A 16871-nucleotide genomic window follows, 5' to 3' on the forward strand; every position below is an offset into this window, starting at 1 on the left:
CATCAACAGACAGACGGAAGGACGGACATGCATAAATCGACTTAGAAAGTGATTCTATGCACATTCTCAAAAGGAACCATGTGTCTATCTCGTGTATTTTTGCCTGTTACAAACATATGCACAAAGACATAATACCCTGTACCACAGTGTGGTGAAGGGTATAATAATTGTAAATATAGGTACACTGTGGTAGCCTACATATATGTATCGGTACTTCGGTATTTTGGTAGTTTTTGGGCAGGCTCTCAACCAATTTTTGTGTAAAACAAATAAGAATGTATAAGTCGGTATTGTCGAAAGATATATCCCCTCAGCCTATGGTTTGAGAAGGTAGCTTTATTTGAGGTATATTTTTGTATCAAAGATTCGAAGATGGTCTCGAACTTGATCTAGATTAGTAAAAATATTTCAAGTAGCAAATTTTTGATAAAATTCCATTTTTTGATATAGGACTAACAAATATTAAAATTGTTGACATTTTGTGGGGAAAGATTGAGGGTCACTGATGGAGTGTAGAATAGATGTAGAAAAGGGCTTTTTGGAAATTCAAACTATAAGTATTCGAAAAGTACTGATTAATTACTAAATTTGGTACAATTTCGTATGTGAATGGATTGAGCAAAAAACTTGAAATTTGGAATGCAAATTAAGGTTGAGAAATAGGGTCGATATGAGGAGAGTTTGGAAAGTTTGATTTGAAGGTACAAATCGAGCTGGAATCCTGAAAATTGAAAGTAACATTACCGTCGGAGTGTGGGATTGGGATATATACGTAGTTTTAAAAATTTTTACTTATGTGTACGAAAAGTACTAAATCGTACTATAATTGGTACAATTTGGATTTGGGTGAACCGATAAAGCTGGAACAATGAAGTATTGAGTTAGGATCATTGTAGGGATGTAGGATTAGGGTCAGGATTCAGTTTAACAAATTAATACTTATGGGTACTAAATTTGGTACATTTTTATTCTAGGTGAACCAATAGAGCTAGAATCATGAAATTTGGAGTCAGGAGCACTGTTAAGGTGTAAGATTGAAATATGTAGGAAGTTTTAGAAATTTGTACTAATGTGTAATAAAATTGGTACACTTTAAATTGTAGGTGAAGCGATATAGTTGAAATCATGAAATTTTGATTAGGATCACTGAGGAGGTGTAGAATTGAGGTTCCAACATGGCAAGAACCGAAAGAAATATTAAGATGTGTACATTTAGCATCCAATTGGACATTCCATACGATTGCTATTGGAATATCACATTTTCAAAATGTTGACCAAATGAAGTGAACCGATAACCAAATATAGTGGACCGATGGTTCCCATCTTCAGACTCGATCACGCTCCATATCAAATATTCATAACTGTGGATCCTTTGTGGGGGAGCTATTAGAAGAAGTGGACAAGAAGTCCCATCTTCAAAGAATATGCATGTTTGATAAAAGTATTTGGATGTATAAAGTTTGGCTTAAATCGAATACTCATAAATTTACAGCAAAATTTTTATCATTTTGTGGAGGAGGTACCAGAGGGAGTGGGTCGACATTCTCCATCTTCGAACGTGATATATGCTGAAACGGATTTGGTCCAAAGAAACGTAGGGTATAAAAAAATTTACAATTTCATCAAAACTTTATACATTGTAATATGCTTACCAACATATATCAAGTTCGAAGGTCCGACACGTCGGTCCTCTCCCTCTGGTACCTCCCTCACAAAGGGTCAACATTTTACAAACCTGTAAATTTAATTTAAAAAGAATTTAATAACAGGTTTTGTTTTCTTGGAAATGCATTGAAATTTTAAATACCCTTTACCATCATAAAATATCTTCGCGATATAACAAATTTTTTACTTTACTAACAATTTGCCATTATATTGCCCCCATATAAAAGAGTTGGTCGTTTCTAGGCATTTATAATATCCACGTCATTATGAGTGTCACAAAAATTCGGGCCGGCCGCAGCTAATGACTTTTTACTAGTTATTTATACCTTTCTAGCATATGCCCACAATTCACATTGTACCAAATTTAGTACACAGTAGTACGAATTTCCAATACTTCCTACTTAACCTAAACCCCCACATTGATCCTAAATCAAGTTTCAGGATTTCAACACTATCGGTTCGCCCACAATTCACATTTCCAAAACGTCCTACTTAACCCAACCCCCACAGTGATCCTAAATCCAAGTTTCAGGATTCCAACTCCATCGGTTCACCCGCAATTCAAATTGTACCAAATTTAGTGCATAGTAGTACCAATTTCCAAAACGTCCTACATACCCCAATCCTACACTTCCACAGTGATCCAAAATCAAAAATTTAGGATTCCAACTCTATCGTTTCACCTACAATTTAAATTGTTCCAAATTTAGTACACATTAGTAACAATTTTTAAAACTTCCTACATACCTCGATGTTACTCCCAACAGTGATCCTGACTCCAAATTTCATTGTTTTCGCTCTATCGGTTCACCCAAATCTAAATTGTACCAATTATAGTATAGATTTAATACATTTCGTACACATCAGTAAAAAAATTCCAAAACTACGTACATATCCCATTCCTACAATCCGACGGTAATGTTAATTTCAAATTTCTGGATTCCAGCTCGATTTGTACCTCCAAAACATGCGCACACACTTTCAAAACCATCTCCTTAAATAACCCTACTTCTCAACCTCAATTCACACTCCAATTTTCAAGTTTTTAGCGCTATTCCTTCACATGCTACAGAAGTGTACCAAATTTAGTACTTTTCGGATAGTTATAGTTCGAATTTCTAAAAACCCTTTGGTACACCTATCCTACACTCCATCGACGATCACCAGTCCGAATTTCAGAGTTCTAGCTCCACCGCTTCACAAAATACAAATGGTATCACATTTAGTACTTTTCGTACCGTTTTACGAATTTCCAAAAATCCAAAATTTTAAGATTCTAACTTCAGCTGTTTCGTCTGGGCGTTGATGAATCGTTAAATCAATCAGTCACTCAATCACTTTAATCTTTTATTAGTATAGATGTAACTAAGTAGATTTCTACAAAAACGTCTTCTCGCTTCCCCTAGTTCTCTTGTAATTATCATTATGCCGAAGCGACATCTATACCGTGTAGCATTGACTACGAAAAACCTGGTTTGTGACTTTGATAATTTTATTATACATAAATTTGGCATCACCTAATAACATTTTAAACAAATTATGAACTTGGCCGAACTATCACTGTTTAGGATATGTTCATTTTAAAATGGGGTTACATTTAAATACATCCGACAATCTATACTCCCAGGAATTTAAACACCTTGAGTCGAAAGAGTTAGCTTGGCCAAATTTGATCGCAATATTCAAGGTGAAGCTATTGCAAAAACATTACTGGTATTTGTATAAAAAATTCGGTATTTTGGATACGTACGTAGAAATTGCACTACAAATATTCTCAATAACGATCCATATTTCAGGTTATACGACATATTTGGTATTTTGGGTTCTCATTGGTTATGAAATCTTCTGACTCCTGTTTAACACCAATTACCGAAATGACTCTAATTATATATTTTTACGGTTTTATATAACACGATACCTCTGATTATAGGTATTATTACTGATTTTACACGTATCGAATTATCTGTAATTTGATACTCTGGGTTCTCACTGAATATCAAATTTACCTACGAAAAATAACAATATTGTTAATCTGTTGTAAACAAGCTATTTTCCGAAGGGCACTTCATGTTCATATTTCATATGGTGTGGAGGAAGTATCCGATTTGGTTTTTATTTGTTGTTGATTGTATTTGAAAGTACATGCCATCCCCTGCATTTGACTGATTTGATTATTCAAATATCTTAATCTTAATTTAGGATATTAAAATCCATCTTCAAATAACGAGATCTAAAAGTTTTCATATCACTAATTTGCTGAAAAACCGTCAAAAATCAAAAATCGGGACTTTGGGGTTAATGATAACAGACTTCATATTGTGTAAAAAAATCTTTTATACACTTCGATTAGGAACTATAGAATTTCCTCTGCTCTGTATAAGGTGGTAGGCAATTTGAAAGATTTTTGATTTATGCCGGTCATGCAACAAATGATATAACGCTACTACCCATATTTATATATTTTAAGGGTATTGCGACTACTTTACTTCGGGTTTATTTGTTTTTATTTACATTCTCCCGAGAACATATTATGTTTTTCATGACGAATAATAAATGTGTTTATTTTGACACAAATTACCACAATTTACTTAAAGATAAAAATAAGAATTAAATTGGTGGTAAGAGAGCAGTAGTAATATAGGGGTTCATTGCCATAGTCAATATTTGTTTTTCCTTTTACACGTACCATATTTAAAATTTACTTTCGAAAAATCCTATTGGTAACATTTCTTTGGAATTGGCCCATGGAAATTTCATCTAATTAATGTTGCATTGGTTGTAGCCACAAAATTCTACCTGAATCTGAAGAGGATGTAATAGCGTATTAACCATGGTTTATATGGGGGATTTCCTTCCACAATTTATAACGAAATCCCAATAATTATAATATGGAAATCCCTACGAAGGAAGGCAATGATTTTCAAACTGTTGTTATTGGTTTTCAAACTTTATCTGGCTACCGTATTAAATGTTCTCTCTTTGCGTTTCTTTGAGATACATTGGTAATATTTGCAGTTAGTGATGCCAACAATGTGATATTATGTGATTTTATTTTGAAAAAAAAAAAAAAATACTTGATTAATTATTAATATGTTGGTAATGTTTAGTAAGAAAAATTTGCCTCCCAGTGAGAACTATAGTATATGTATATATAACAAGGGGGCTACTTTAAAATTTGGACCAATAGTAATCATTTTTCGTTGAAAGATTTTTATCCATTGAAAATACCGAATAATGTCAGGAAACCCGAAACGTGGACCAATATTTTCTACTTGGAAAATGTGTCCCAACTACCGAATATTGACAGGTACCCCAATACGTGGACCAATATTTTCCACTTTTGGTAAAAGGTATTTTCCACCCAATGATTATTCTACAGTATTAAATGTTTATATGCACATCTGAATTTGCACGATTTATAGGGCTTAAAAAACGATAAATGCATATAATAATTTTTTGTTGAGCTAAAATAAATGCTCTTAAAATTTGGGTACATAGCAGCGTAAAACCTTAAGTATACCACCTTTAAGTATACCTATCGTCATATCTCGACTAGCTGAGTCGATCTAGACATGTGTGTCCGTCCGTCTGTCCATTATAATTTCTAAACACGATACAGACCACAGTTATGGACCAATCTTCACGAAATTTTGCATGTAGGATTGGTTCTGGTCAATGAAGACCCCTATTGTTTTTGGTAAAGATCGGTTAATATTTAGGGGATGATATGGACCAAATACCTAATTTTTGTCGGTTTTTCTGTTCGCTCTACAGGCCGCAATTATGGTCCGAACATCGCGAAATTGTACATGAAGAAGGGGATTGGGCCAAAGAATAAGCATGCTTGTTTTGAAAAAGATCGGTCAGATTTGTGTGAGAAATTAAAAAATTTGTATTATATATAGCTTATATATTTACTCCTGAAGGACATAAAGCCGACAAGTATATAGAACGGTCCATTTCATACCCTAAATATTAACGGATCATTGCCAAAAACAATAGGGTTCATCATTGGCCACAACCGGTCCTGCATTCAAAATTACATGACGGTTGTTCCATAACTGTGGTCTGTGTTTACAAGTTATAATGGACACACGGACAGACGAACACACATGTCTAGATCAACTCAGTTAGTTGACACGTGACGATCGGTATACTAAAACTTGGGTCTAGACCAATATTTCGCGGCTTTACAAGCTCGTGGGGCCGCACAAAGCTATAACACCCTTACAGCATATGTAGATGTGCTGGTTTTAAATATATCTGACCATACTATACTACTACCACTGAAGTTTTACTTTATTCGGATTTGAATACCAAGCATGTCAAATTTTCGAGAAATTAGTATTCTCTTGAACCATTTTGGAATATGTGACATATTTACAAATCTTGGTGTGTCTCCCATTTTCGTCCTCTAACATCAACACAAAGGTTTTCAAAGGTTGACATAAATAAATATTTACTAATCATTGATCCGCTAGTAAAATTTTGTCATGTTTGGGTCATAATTATGACCTTTGGAACTACAAAAAAAAACTGACAAAACCGGTAAAAGTAGTAAAATCGGTCTGGACTGACTATATGATACCCTTCACCATTTTGGGTATATTCAACAGATGCATCATAATAGACGACACATTTTTAAAGGACCACTGACATGAAATTGGAATATTTATATCGATATAAAGCAAACTTGACAATCGCTATTCGGTATGCTCAGCCCACAGTGCAAAATCTCAGTCGGACACTCGAAGTCAAAATTTGAACCGATTTCAACAGGTTAGTCTATACTAACTTTGGTATGTTTACATTCTCCCGAGAACATATTATGTTTTTCATGACGAAAAATAAATGTGTTTATTTTGACACAAATTACCACAATTTACTTAAAGATAAAAATAAGAATTAAATTGGTGGTAAGAGAGCAGTAGTAATATAGGGGTTCATTGCCATAGTCAATATTTGTTTTTCCTTTTACACGTACCATATTTAAAATTTACTTTCGAAAAATCCTATTGGTAACATTTCTTTGGAATTGGCCCATGGAAATTTCATCTAATTAATGTTGCATTGGTTGTAGCCACAAAATTCTACCTGAATCTGAAGAGGATGTAATTGCGTATTAACCATGGTTTATATGGGGATTTCCTTCCACAATTTATAACGAAATTCCAATATTTATAATATGGAAATCCCTACGAAGGCAGGCAATGATTTTCAAACTGTTGTTATTGGTTTTCAAACTTTATCTGGCTACCGTATTTAATATTCTCTCTTTGTGTATCTGTGAGATATATTGACAATATTTGCAGTTAGTGATGCCAACAATGTGATTTTATGTGATTTTATTTTGAAAAAAAAAACTTGATTAATTATTAATATGTTGGTAATGTTTAGTAAGAAAAATTCGCCTCCCAGTGAGAACTATAGTATATGTATATATAACAAGGGGGCTACTTTAAAATTTGGACCAATAGTAATCATTTTTCGTTGAAAGATTTTTATCCATTGAAAATACCAAATAATGACAGGAAACCCGAAACGTGGGCCAATATTTTCTACTTGGGAATATGTCCCAACTACCGAATATTGACAGGTACCCCAAAACGTGGACCAATATTTTCCACTTTTGGTAAATGGTATTTTCCACCCAATGATTATTCTACAGTATTAAATGTTTATATGCACATCTGAATTTGCACGATTTATAGGGCTTAAAAAACGATAAATGCATATAATAATTTTTTGTTGAGCTAAAATAAATGCTCTTAAAATTTGGGTACATAGCAGCGTAAAACCTTAAGTACACCACCTATAAGTATACCTATCGTCATATCTCGACTAGCTGAGTCGATCTAGACATGTGTGTCCGTCCGTCTGTCCGTCTGTCCATTATAATTTCTAAACACGATACAGACCACAGTTATGGACCAGTCTTCACGAAATTTTGCATGTAGGATGGGTTCTGGCCAATGAAGACCCCTATTGTTTTTGGTAAAGATCGGTTAATATTTAGGGGATGATATGGACCAAATACTTAATTTTTGTCGGTTTTTCTGTTCGCTCCAGAGGCCGCAATTATGGTCCGAACATCGCGAAATTGTACATGAAGAAGGGGATTGGGCCAAAGAATAAGCAAGCTTGTTTTGAAAAAGATCGGTCAGATTTGTGTGAAAAATTACAAAATTTGTATTATATATAGCTTATATATTTACTCCTGAAGGACATAAAGCCGACAAGTTGATAGTATGTCCAAGAGGGGTGGTTGGCCTTTAAATTGATACCAAGTATATTGTAGTATGTACTTGGATGTGGGAGTTACACGTAAATATTTACAGGTGCTTACGTATTCAGATATTGTTTAGTAAACCATTACCACACTAAAGGGCGGAAATATAGAGCTGATCGCTTTGAAATGTTCCATGAGGTTCCAGTTATGGTCAAGAACAACGGTGATGATCAGATAATAATTTTGGGATGAAGTGTCAGTATAAGGAAGAGGTGATGTTGACCTTTAATCGGGCAAGAGAGTGCAACTATCACGAAATATTACCCAGGCTCGGAATAAAAATCCGCAGAAAGATAGAGTTCAGTGGTAGTTGTGTAGGGTATCGTATGGTTGGCCCCGTCCGACTATACTGCACCGCTCACTGGTTTATTTTTAATAAAAGTAGTGAGCGAGGGTGTATATTCGGACGGTGCCGACCATATCATACCCTACACAACTACATGCTTGGATGATATTTTTCGATATTTACACCCTCTCGACCCAGGTATATTTTTCCGAATTGTATTTCATACTTCAGCATAAATGCTACCAATTTAAAGGTGAACTGCTCCCCAACTTGGTCTTGGTCCATTTGACATACTGAATATTGATCGATCTACATAAAAACAGTCAAGCATATTCTTTGGCTCATTCCCCTTCTCCACGTAAAATTTCGTGGTGTTTGGGTCATAATTGTAGTATATAGAACGGTCCATTTCATACCCTAAATATTAACGGATCATTGCCAAAAACAATAGGGTTCATCATTGGCCACAACCGGTCCTGCATTCAAAATTACATGACGGTTGTTCCATAACTGTGGTCTGTGTTTACAAGTTATAATGGACACACGGACAGACGAACACACATGTCTAGATCAACTCAGTTAGTTGACACGTGACGATCGGTATACTAAAACTTGGGTCTAGACCAATATTTCGCGGCTTTACAAGCTCGTGGGGCCGCACAAAGCTATAACACCCTTACAGCATATGTAGATGTGCTGGTTTTAAATATATCTGACCATACTATACTACTACCACTGAAGTTTTACTTTATTCGGATTTGAATACCAAGCATGTCAAATTTTCGAGAAATTAGTATTCTCTTGAACCATTTTGGAATATGTGACATATTTACAAATCTTGGTGTGTCTCCCATTTTCGTCCTCTAACATCAACACAAAGGTTTTCAAAGGTTGACATAAATAAATATTTACTAATCATTGATCCGCTAGTAAAATTTTGTCATGTTTGGGTCATAATTATGACCTTTGGAACTACAAAAAAAAACTGACAAAACCGGTAAAAGTAGTAAAATCGGTCTGGACTGACTATATGATACCCTTCACCATTTTGGGTATATTCAACAGATGCATCATAATAGACGACACATTTTTAAAGGACCACTGACATGAAATTGGAATATTTATATCGATATAAAGCAAACTTGACAATCGCTATTCGGTATGCTCAGCCCACAGTGCAAAATCTCAGTCGGACACTCGAAGTCAAAATTTGAACCGATTTCAACAGGTTAGTCTATACTAACTTTGGTATGTTTAACAAAATTTTGTACCAATTTTGAACCGATTTTAACAAAATATGACACACGTTAGGCTATACTTACATCAGTCTGTTTTGGCAAATTATGTGCCAATCGGGTATATTTCATATGTATTTCATATTCTGCATATAGCACCATAATACTTTCCAGCATTGAGCGGCATAAATTGAATATTGAAACCAATATCTTGGTCCAAATCTGCAGTACTAGAAACACGCTCAAAGATTCAAAAGTGCTCCACCATCTTTGATTGTTTTAGGGATCGTAAATTTTGTTCTGTAGACGTCTCACATACTGTCAGGATCCATTATCACCATATAAAACTATTTTGGAATCGTCCGATCCCAACGTATTTCTTCGTTTTCCAACTATTGGTTATAGGTTACGCTGCTATTATTTTGACCGCAACTGTATATAGAGCTCGTCCTTAAACCAAATTAATTGGCTGTGCCAAATTTCATTTTATTCGGATCGTAAATACGACCTTACTTTGTTTACAATTTAACATGGACAGGCTGGTGGACATGACAGGCTAGTTGCGGGGGAAACAACACACAAAGTACGGGGGTAATCCCTTTAGATCCACTAAATATATATCTGTCATCTTTAGGCGTCGAGCATACATGTATAATTTTGTGACAATTGCTTCACAAAAGCGATGTACACTTCGATTACCAATTATTATGGACAGAGGTACATACAACTAGAATGATACGAGATATAATAATCGGTATACTAAAAGGAGGGTCTAGACAGGGAAAGTCAGAGTGCAGACCGTTTAGGCGGCTTTTTACACACTAATTTTCTCTCCTGGGGCCAGGACCACTTATAATTCCCTCACATCTTTGATGTGTAGGATATATAAAACAGTTTGTGGTTTTAATAAAATATCGATTTACGTGTGGGGAAATGAGACATTTTTTCAAAGGTGTAGTTCCCACAATTCGGCCAGGTTTTGTTCAAAGCGAAAATAACGCAATTGCCCATGGGAATACTTCGCTATTTTTCTCGAATTGCCTATCCATGTTTTGGGTACATTTTCAACACACCCCAGGTAGAAATTACAGAAAGTAAACATTTTAGCGTTTTTTCCTCCCAAGGAATTGGCAACACTAATATTGAGATATATGTTTACAGAATAAAATGTATCTGAGAGATACTTTTGTTCTCTCTCTCCCTCTCTCTCAACACACATTTGCTTATGTGTGTGCAAACAAACACAGATATGTGTGTTGTCTTGTTGCAGCGGCAAATTGCGGTCTTAGCTCAAATGCCGATTTTGTTTTCAATGAGCAGCGAAAGCATGCAAACGTACGTGAGCGGAGAAGAAGAAAGAAATTGAAAAAAGAAAAATAAATAAATACAAATAATAATTATTATTCGAGATATAATAACGGAATGACGGTAGTACGATAATACGGTACGAAATTAAAAATAAAAGTGGATAAATTAAAATTATTGAAAAAATAGTTAAAAGAAAGCGTTGAAGAATTTTAACAGAAATATTGAAAATAAATAGAAGTAAAAAAATATTAAAATAGAAAAAATATAAGTGAGAATTTTAAAGCAAATTCCAAAATACGTGCTAATGATTTTTTGTTCTTTAAAGTGAAAATAAAAATTTTCAAAAAATTCTTAACTAAGGGTTGAAAGTGTATTTTGTGAAAATCACCGTAACGAAGCATAATTTTCGTGTGTGTTGTTGTTGGTGCATAACGCCTGATAAATGAAGCATAACAAAAGTGCAGCCGCCTGTATGGAATAACCAATCAATAATAGCTCATCTCCAGACAGCCGACCAACCAGCCAGCCAGCTATACGCTTTAATGAGAAGCCCCTTACCCAGTAGCTGCTGAAAAATTACGAAAGGCCATTTGTATTGGAAGTGATTAAACATTACGAGAATTTCGAACAAATGTTTCCAGGTTTTGTGACAAAACGGGCATGAAATCACAATTATTATCAGCCACTTCAGCAAAACAGAACAACTCAGCTGCAGTTCCCCCTTTTTGAAACCACAAGAGGAAAAAAATACCACAATTTTTATTTTTTGTTGCTGCTGCTGTGATGAAATACCATTGACAAGTTTTTAAGATATATGTACGTCCATTGACCAGGGTAGCGGAATAGCTGATACATATTTTTCTTGTGGCCCAAACCCCTTTCATCCTGCAACGACCCAACCGACCGGCCTGTTAACTAACCGCATACATACAGACATTCGCATTACACATTCTCACAGATACAGATAATTGAGCTCTCTGTGAAATGCTACTACTTCTCTTCTTGGCTTAGCCGCATAGAAGCAACATAAACACACAGTTCCAGGCATCCATCCGCAACCACAGACCATAATTGAGAAAAGTTCAAGGAATAAACAACATACACATAAACATTTTTTTCCTATTTTGGCCAAACAAAATTACGGTACATTTTTTCCATCCATTCATATATTTCAACAAGTATTGAAAAATTCAATACCGCTCCCCAATAAAAAAAAGAAGAAAAAACCAAACCTCGAGAATCAAAACAGAACCCAGAAAAAAACGAACCGAACGAAAAACAATAACAAACTTCGCCAGCCACAAGATATCCAATATCTCAATATTTTGTCAGCGACAACAAAAAATCAAAACAAACAACAGAAATACAGGTTTGACAACAACAACAATCTCAGAGTGCCAAAAAACGACAACAATAACTATTTTTTCGTGAGCCAACCACCACCGCCACCATTACCACTATTTGGATGACAAACTCCCCAGGTTATCAACATTCTTAGGAGCAACAACAACAATAGTCCGACAAATTTCATCAACGACGACAGCTGCAAATTTCCTTCTAGTTTTTTGTTATCGTCCTTGACGCGACCACATACCCTGCTCTTGCACCCTAAGTGGTGGTATCGCCGCCTAATTTCTCATCAACCAGTTTCTTGAGAATTTGCAACAGCGATCGTCAAACGGAGCAGTTCGTCGACGTACTTCGAAACACACATAACTCTTTTATTGTCTTAATCGGGTTTTGTGTTCGTTCACTTTGTTGCTATTGTTTTTTGTTGTTGTCATTATTATTTTGAACCTGTTTTAATCTCTCGTTGAGTCGCTCGTCGTGTGTGTTTATAAGCGCCCATTGTGCATTAGTAGTGTGACTGTGGCACTTTGTAAAAAGGTGACTGTCGTCGTCGTTTTTTGTTATTGTTTTTTTCGTTGACATCCAGTTTTTCCATGAGTGCAAAAATGAATAATTTTCCAACGGCAGCAACAACAACTGAAACGCTACCAAAGAGTGGCCATGTTAATGAAGGTAAGTCGGAACAAAACACATTTTTTTTTATTTATTTCTATTTTGTAAGGTAGACTAAGTGGTGCGACCTCTAGGAGGGTAAAAGTTGGGAAAAATTAAAAAAAAAGTTCAAAGATGGAAGATGTCTGGAAAAAACTAGAAGAATTCGTTAAATTATAGAATACCACCTTGGCTATATAACCCTAGAATACCTTATAGGTCTCATAAACATAAAATACCTAATTAATCTTACATCCACTGAAAACCGCATAGGTCATCCATAGAAGACCTCAAAAATCGTTTCTCCAAAGAAGACTTAATGAGTCGTCTATCAATAGAAGACCTCATAGGTTTTTTATCCGTAGAAGGCCCCATGGATGGTCTATCAGTAGAACACTTATCTGGGAATATAACACGACATCTATCATCTATTAATATTAGACCTCATAGATCTTCTATCCATAGAATTCATAGACCTCAGTGTCCATCTTTTAATAAAAGACATCTTAGGATAAGACCTCATATGCCTGTTATCCATAGGAGATCTTATATGCATTCTTCTCATAGAAGAGCTTATAGGACATTACACGATAAGACCTCATATGTATTTTATCCATAGGAGACCTCATAGGTTTTTCCCCATAGATGAGCTTATAGGTCTTTTTTTCATAGACGACGTCATTATATAGAAATTAGTTCACAAGATGCCGAGTGCAACCTAGAAAATTTCATTGACCTTATATCCACAGAATACCTCCAATCTCTAATTTATATAGAAAACCTCAAAGGTGTTGTTTCCATAGAATATCTCATATGACCTCTATATATTGAACACCTCATACATAGGCTTTCTATACATAGGAGACCTCATGGTGTTCTGTAGTAAAATAACTTCACTCTGACATCAATTCCAAACATATTCTTCAAAAGATCTACGGTCTAGGTACCACGCTCAGACCTTAATTCCAAATATATTCTTCAAAAAAATTACGGTCTAGGTATCATAAAAAAACTTAAAAAATCCTATGGTTTGATACAAATGAGAAAATGTTTTAAACAAAAATATCTGGTGAACGTAGAAGATATCACGGGTCGTCTATCCATAAAAGACCACATATATCAATAGAAGACCTCATCTATTAATAAAATACCTCACCTAACAGTATAGGACCCCATAGATCATCTACATGATAGATATTTTCTTCATAAAAAACCTCAGATGTATTATTTTCATAGACAATGTCACAGTATAAGATCTCATATGCCTTTTATCCACAGAAGACCTCATAGATTTCCTTCCCATAGACACAAGGTGTCTGTTGAAACCTATACAACATTTTTTGAACCCACAGAATTTCTCATTGACCATCTATACACTGAATATCTCATAGCTCTTCTGTAAATAGATAACCTAAAAGGTGTTCTTTCCATAGAATACCTCATATTGAAGAACTCATAGGTCTCCTATACACAGAAGGCCTCGTTGGCCTTCTATAGTAAAATAACTATTCTCAGACCTTAATTCTAAATTTATGCTTCAAAAGATCTACGGTCTAGGTACCACAAACAATTTGAGAAAATTTATATGGTTTGATACACCATGAGAAAAAAATCTAAGCTTCAGAAAAATACATACATTGAAAACTAACAATTACATAACTGTGAAAAGAGCTTGAACAAAATTAAACTTTTATAATGAAATCTACACCTAAGAAAAATTCCAAAGCCCAGAGTATAGCTCAGATACACCTTGAAAAAATATTTATAAGAAAATTCAAACCTATGGTTCTATATACCTACCTTTATATTAATTCATAACCGATGGTCTGATAGACATTGACAAATGATGCTGAAAATTCCTTTAGTGGTGACAGTCTATCAAATATCTTCCCAAAAATTGTCTGATAGACATTGTAAAAAATATCGTAAAAAAAATCTAAGTCAATGACCTAATAGGTCTTGACATTTTTTTTTTTAATTTTTCAGTCTTCAAAATTTACCCTTTTTATACCCTACACAACTATGTTGTCAGGGTATTATAGCTTTGTGCAGCCCCAAATGTTTATAACGCCGCGAAATATTGGTCCTAGACCCACCTTTAAGTATACCGATCGTAATATCTCGACTAGCTGAGTCGATCTAGACATGTGTGTCCGTCCGTCCGTCTGTCCATTATAATTTGTAAACACGATACAGGCCACAGTTATGGACCAATCTTCACGAAATTTTGCATGTAGGATGGGTTCTGGCCAATGAAGACCCCTATTGTTTTTGGAAAAGATCGGTTAATATTTAGGGGATGAAATGGACCAAAAACATTATTTTTTTCGGGTTTTCTGGTCGCTCCAGAGGCCGAAACTATGGCCCAAACACCGCGAATTTTTGCATGGAGAAGGGAATCCGGCCAAAGAATAAGCATGCATGTTTTGATAAAGATCGGTCAATATTTAGCGGGTCAAATGGACCCTGACTTTTGTGTGAAAAATGACAAAATTTGTATTCTATGGCATATATATTTACTCCTGGAGGATGTAGACCCGAGGAGTTGATAGCACATCCAAGAGGAGTGGTTGGCCTTTAAATCGATACCAAATGTAGTGATGTATCTACTCAGATGTGGGAGTTACAGTCAAATATTTACATGTGCTTACGTATTCAGATATTATTTAGTATTCCATTACCACATTTTTCATGAAGTTCCAGTTATGGTCAAGAACAACGCCTACAATTTTCGGTGATGATCAGATTAAAATTTTGGGATGAAATGGACCGAAAACATAATTTTTTGTGTGTTTTCGAGTAGAGAATAATCCTAAAATCACAACCCAACCCACCGTGAAGGTAATCTGGACAAGTAATTAGAAGGACTGTACTGAATATTCGAAAAAAAGTAAGGAAGAGGTGTTGTTGACCACTAATCGGACAAGAGGGGGCAAATATCACGAAATATTACTCAGACTCGGAATAAACATCCTCAGAAAGTTAGAGTTCGTGGTAGTTGTGTAGGGTATCGTATGGTCGGCCCCGTTCGACTATACTGCTCCGCTCACTGGTTATTTTTATTATTATTAAAAAAAAAATCCAAGTCATTGACAAGGCAGATCTTGACATATTTTTTAACCTTGATAACATATTCTTTAAAAATTCACGTTTACGTTCCGACAATACTTCCGAAAATTTTCTCTAACAATTTGCCATTTGATTGTGAAAAATGCCAGTCTATGGTCACTTAAACAAAGATTTTACGACCCTGATAGTCATTCCAAAAATATTCTTTAAAATTATACTCTTATGCAGGGACGTACGCAGGGGGGGGGGGGGCGAAATGAATTTTTTTCACAGTAAATTTATGTTTGCAACAGCGAATTTTTTCATTTTGTACGGCCGGGCCCCCCCGAATTGAAATCCTGTGTACGTTGCTGCTCTTATGACTCCGATATTACTTCCAAAAATATTCTTTGAAAATCTACTCTTTTGACTCCGATAGTATTCTCAAAATATACTCTGTAAAAATCTATGCTTATGACTCTGATAATCCCTGAAAAAGTAGTCTTTAAAAATCTGCGCTTATGGCCCCAACAGTCCTCCAAAAAATTGTCTTTAAAAATGCACTCTTATGGCTCTAATAGTCCTTCCAATGTTTTTTTAACCTAAACCCTAAGCTTATGGCCCTGATAGTCATTCTTTACAAATCAACGTTCATGACTCCAATAGTCCTTCCAAAAATATTTTTTAAAAATCTTACGCTTATGGCTCCTATTGTAATTCCAAAAATATTTTGTCAAAATTTATGCTTCAAAAATATTTTCAAAATATTCAAAAATATTTCTAGAAATGTTCGTTTTGTTCCTTGAAAAAATCCTTTGTCTTCTAGTGCTTGGAAATATTTAAAACAATCACACTAATACAGCGTTTTGAGCTTCTAATTGTCATTGGAAAAATATTTTTAAAGATTCTACTTTCTTCTAGTTTGTAAAATACCTTAAAAATGGCATAAAAAATTTACACATACAAAAGTTCTGAGATAACTCAAAATTTTAATGCAAAATTCACAATGTCCTAAAAAATCTAAGCAAAATTAATAAAA

General features: G+C 34.8%; 1 protein-coding gene across 1 annotated transcript in view; it reads left to right on the forward strand.

Moving 5' to 3' along the window:
- The first annotated feature begins 12727 nt into the window (after positions 1-12727).
- Positions 12728-16871, forward strand: part of LOC133321853 (uncharacterized) — a 65292-nt gene continuing 61148 nt past the window's right edge. The window contains exon 1 of the mRNA XM_061530924.1: positions 12728-12805. Within this exon, the coding sequence (XP_061386908.1) occupies positions 12739-12805 (67 nt within the window). The 5' untranslated portion in view covers positions 12728-12738. The remainder of the gene's footprint in view (positions 12806-16871) is intronic.

The sequence above is a fragment of the Musca vetustissima genome, unplaced genomic scaffold (assembly GCF_032173495.1).
Source record: "Musca vetustissima isolate MV318-11 ecotype Yass unplaced genomic scaffold, APGP_CSIRO_Mvet_v1 utg4240, whole genome shotgun sequence".
Lineage (NCBI taxonomy): Eukaryota > Metazoa > Arthropoda > Insecta > Diptera > Muscidae > Musca > Musca vetustissima.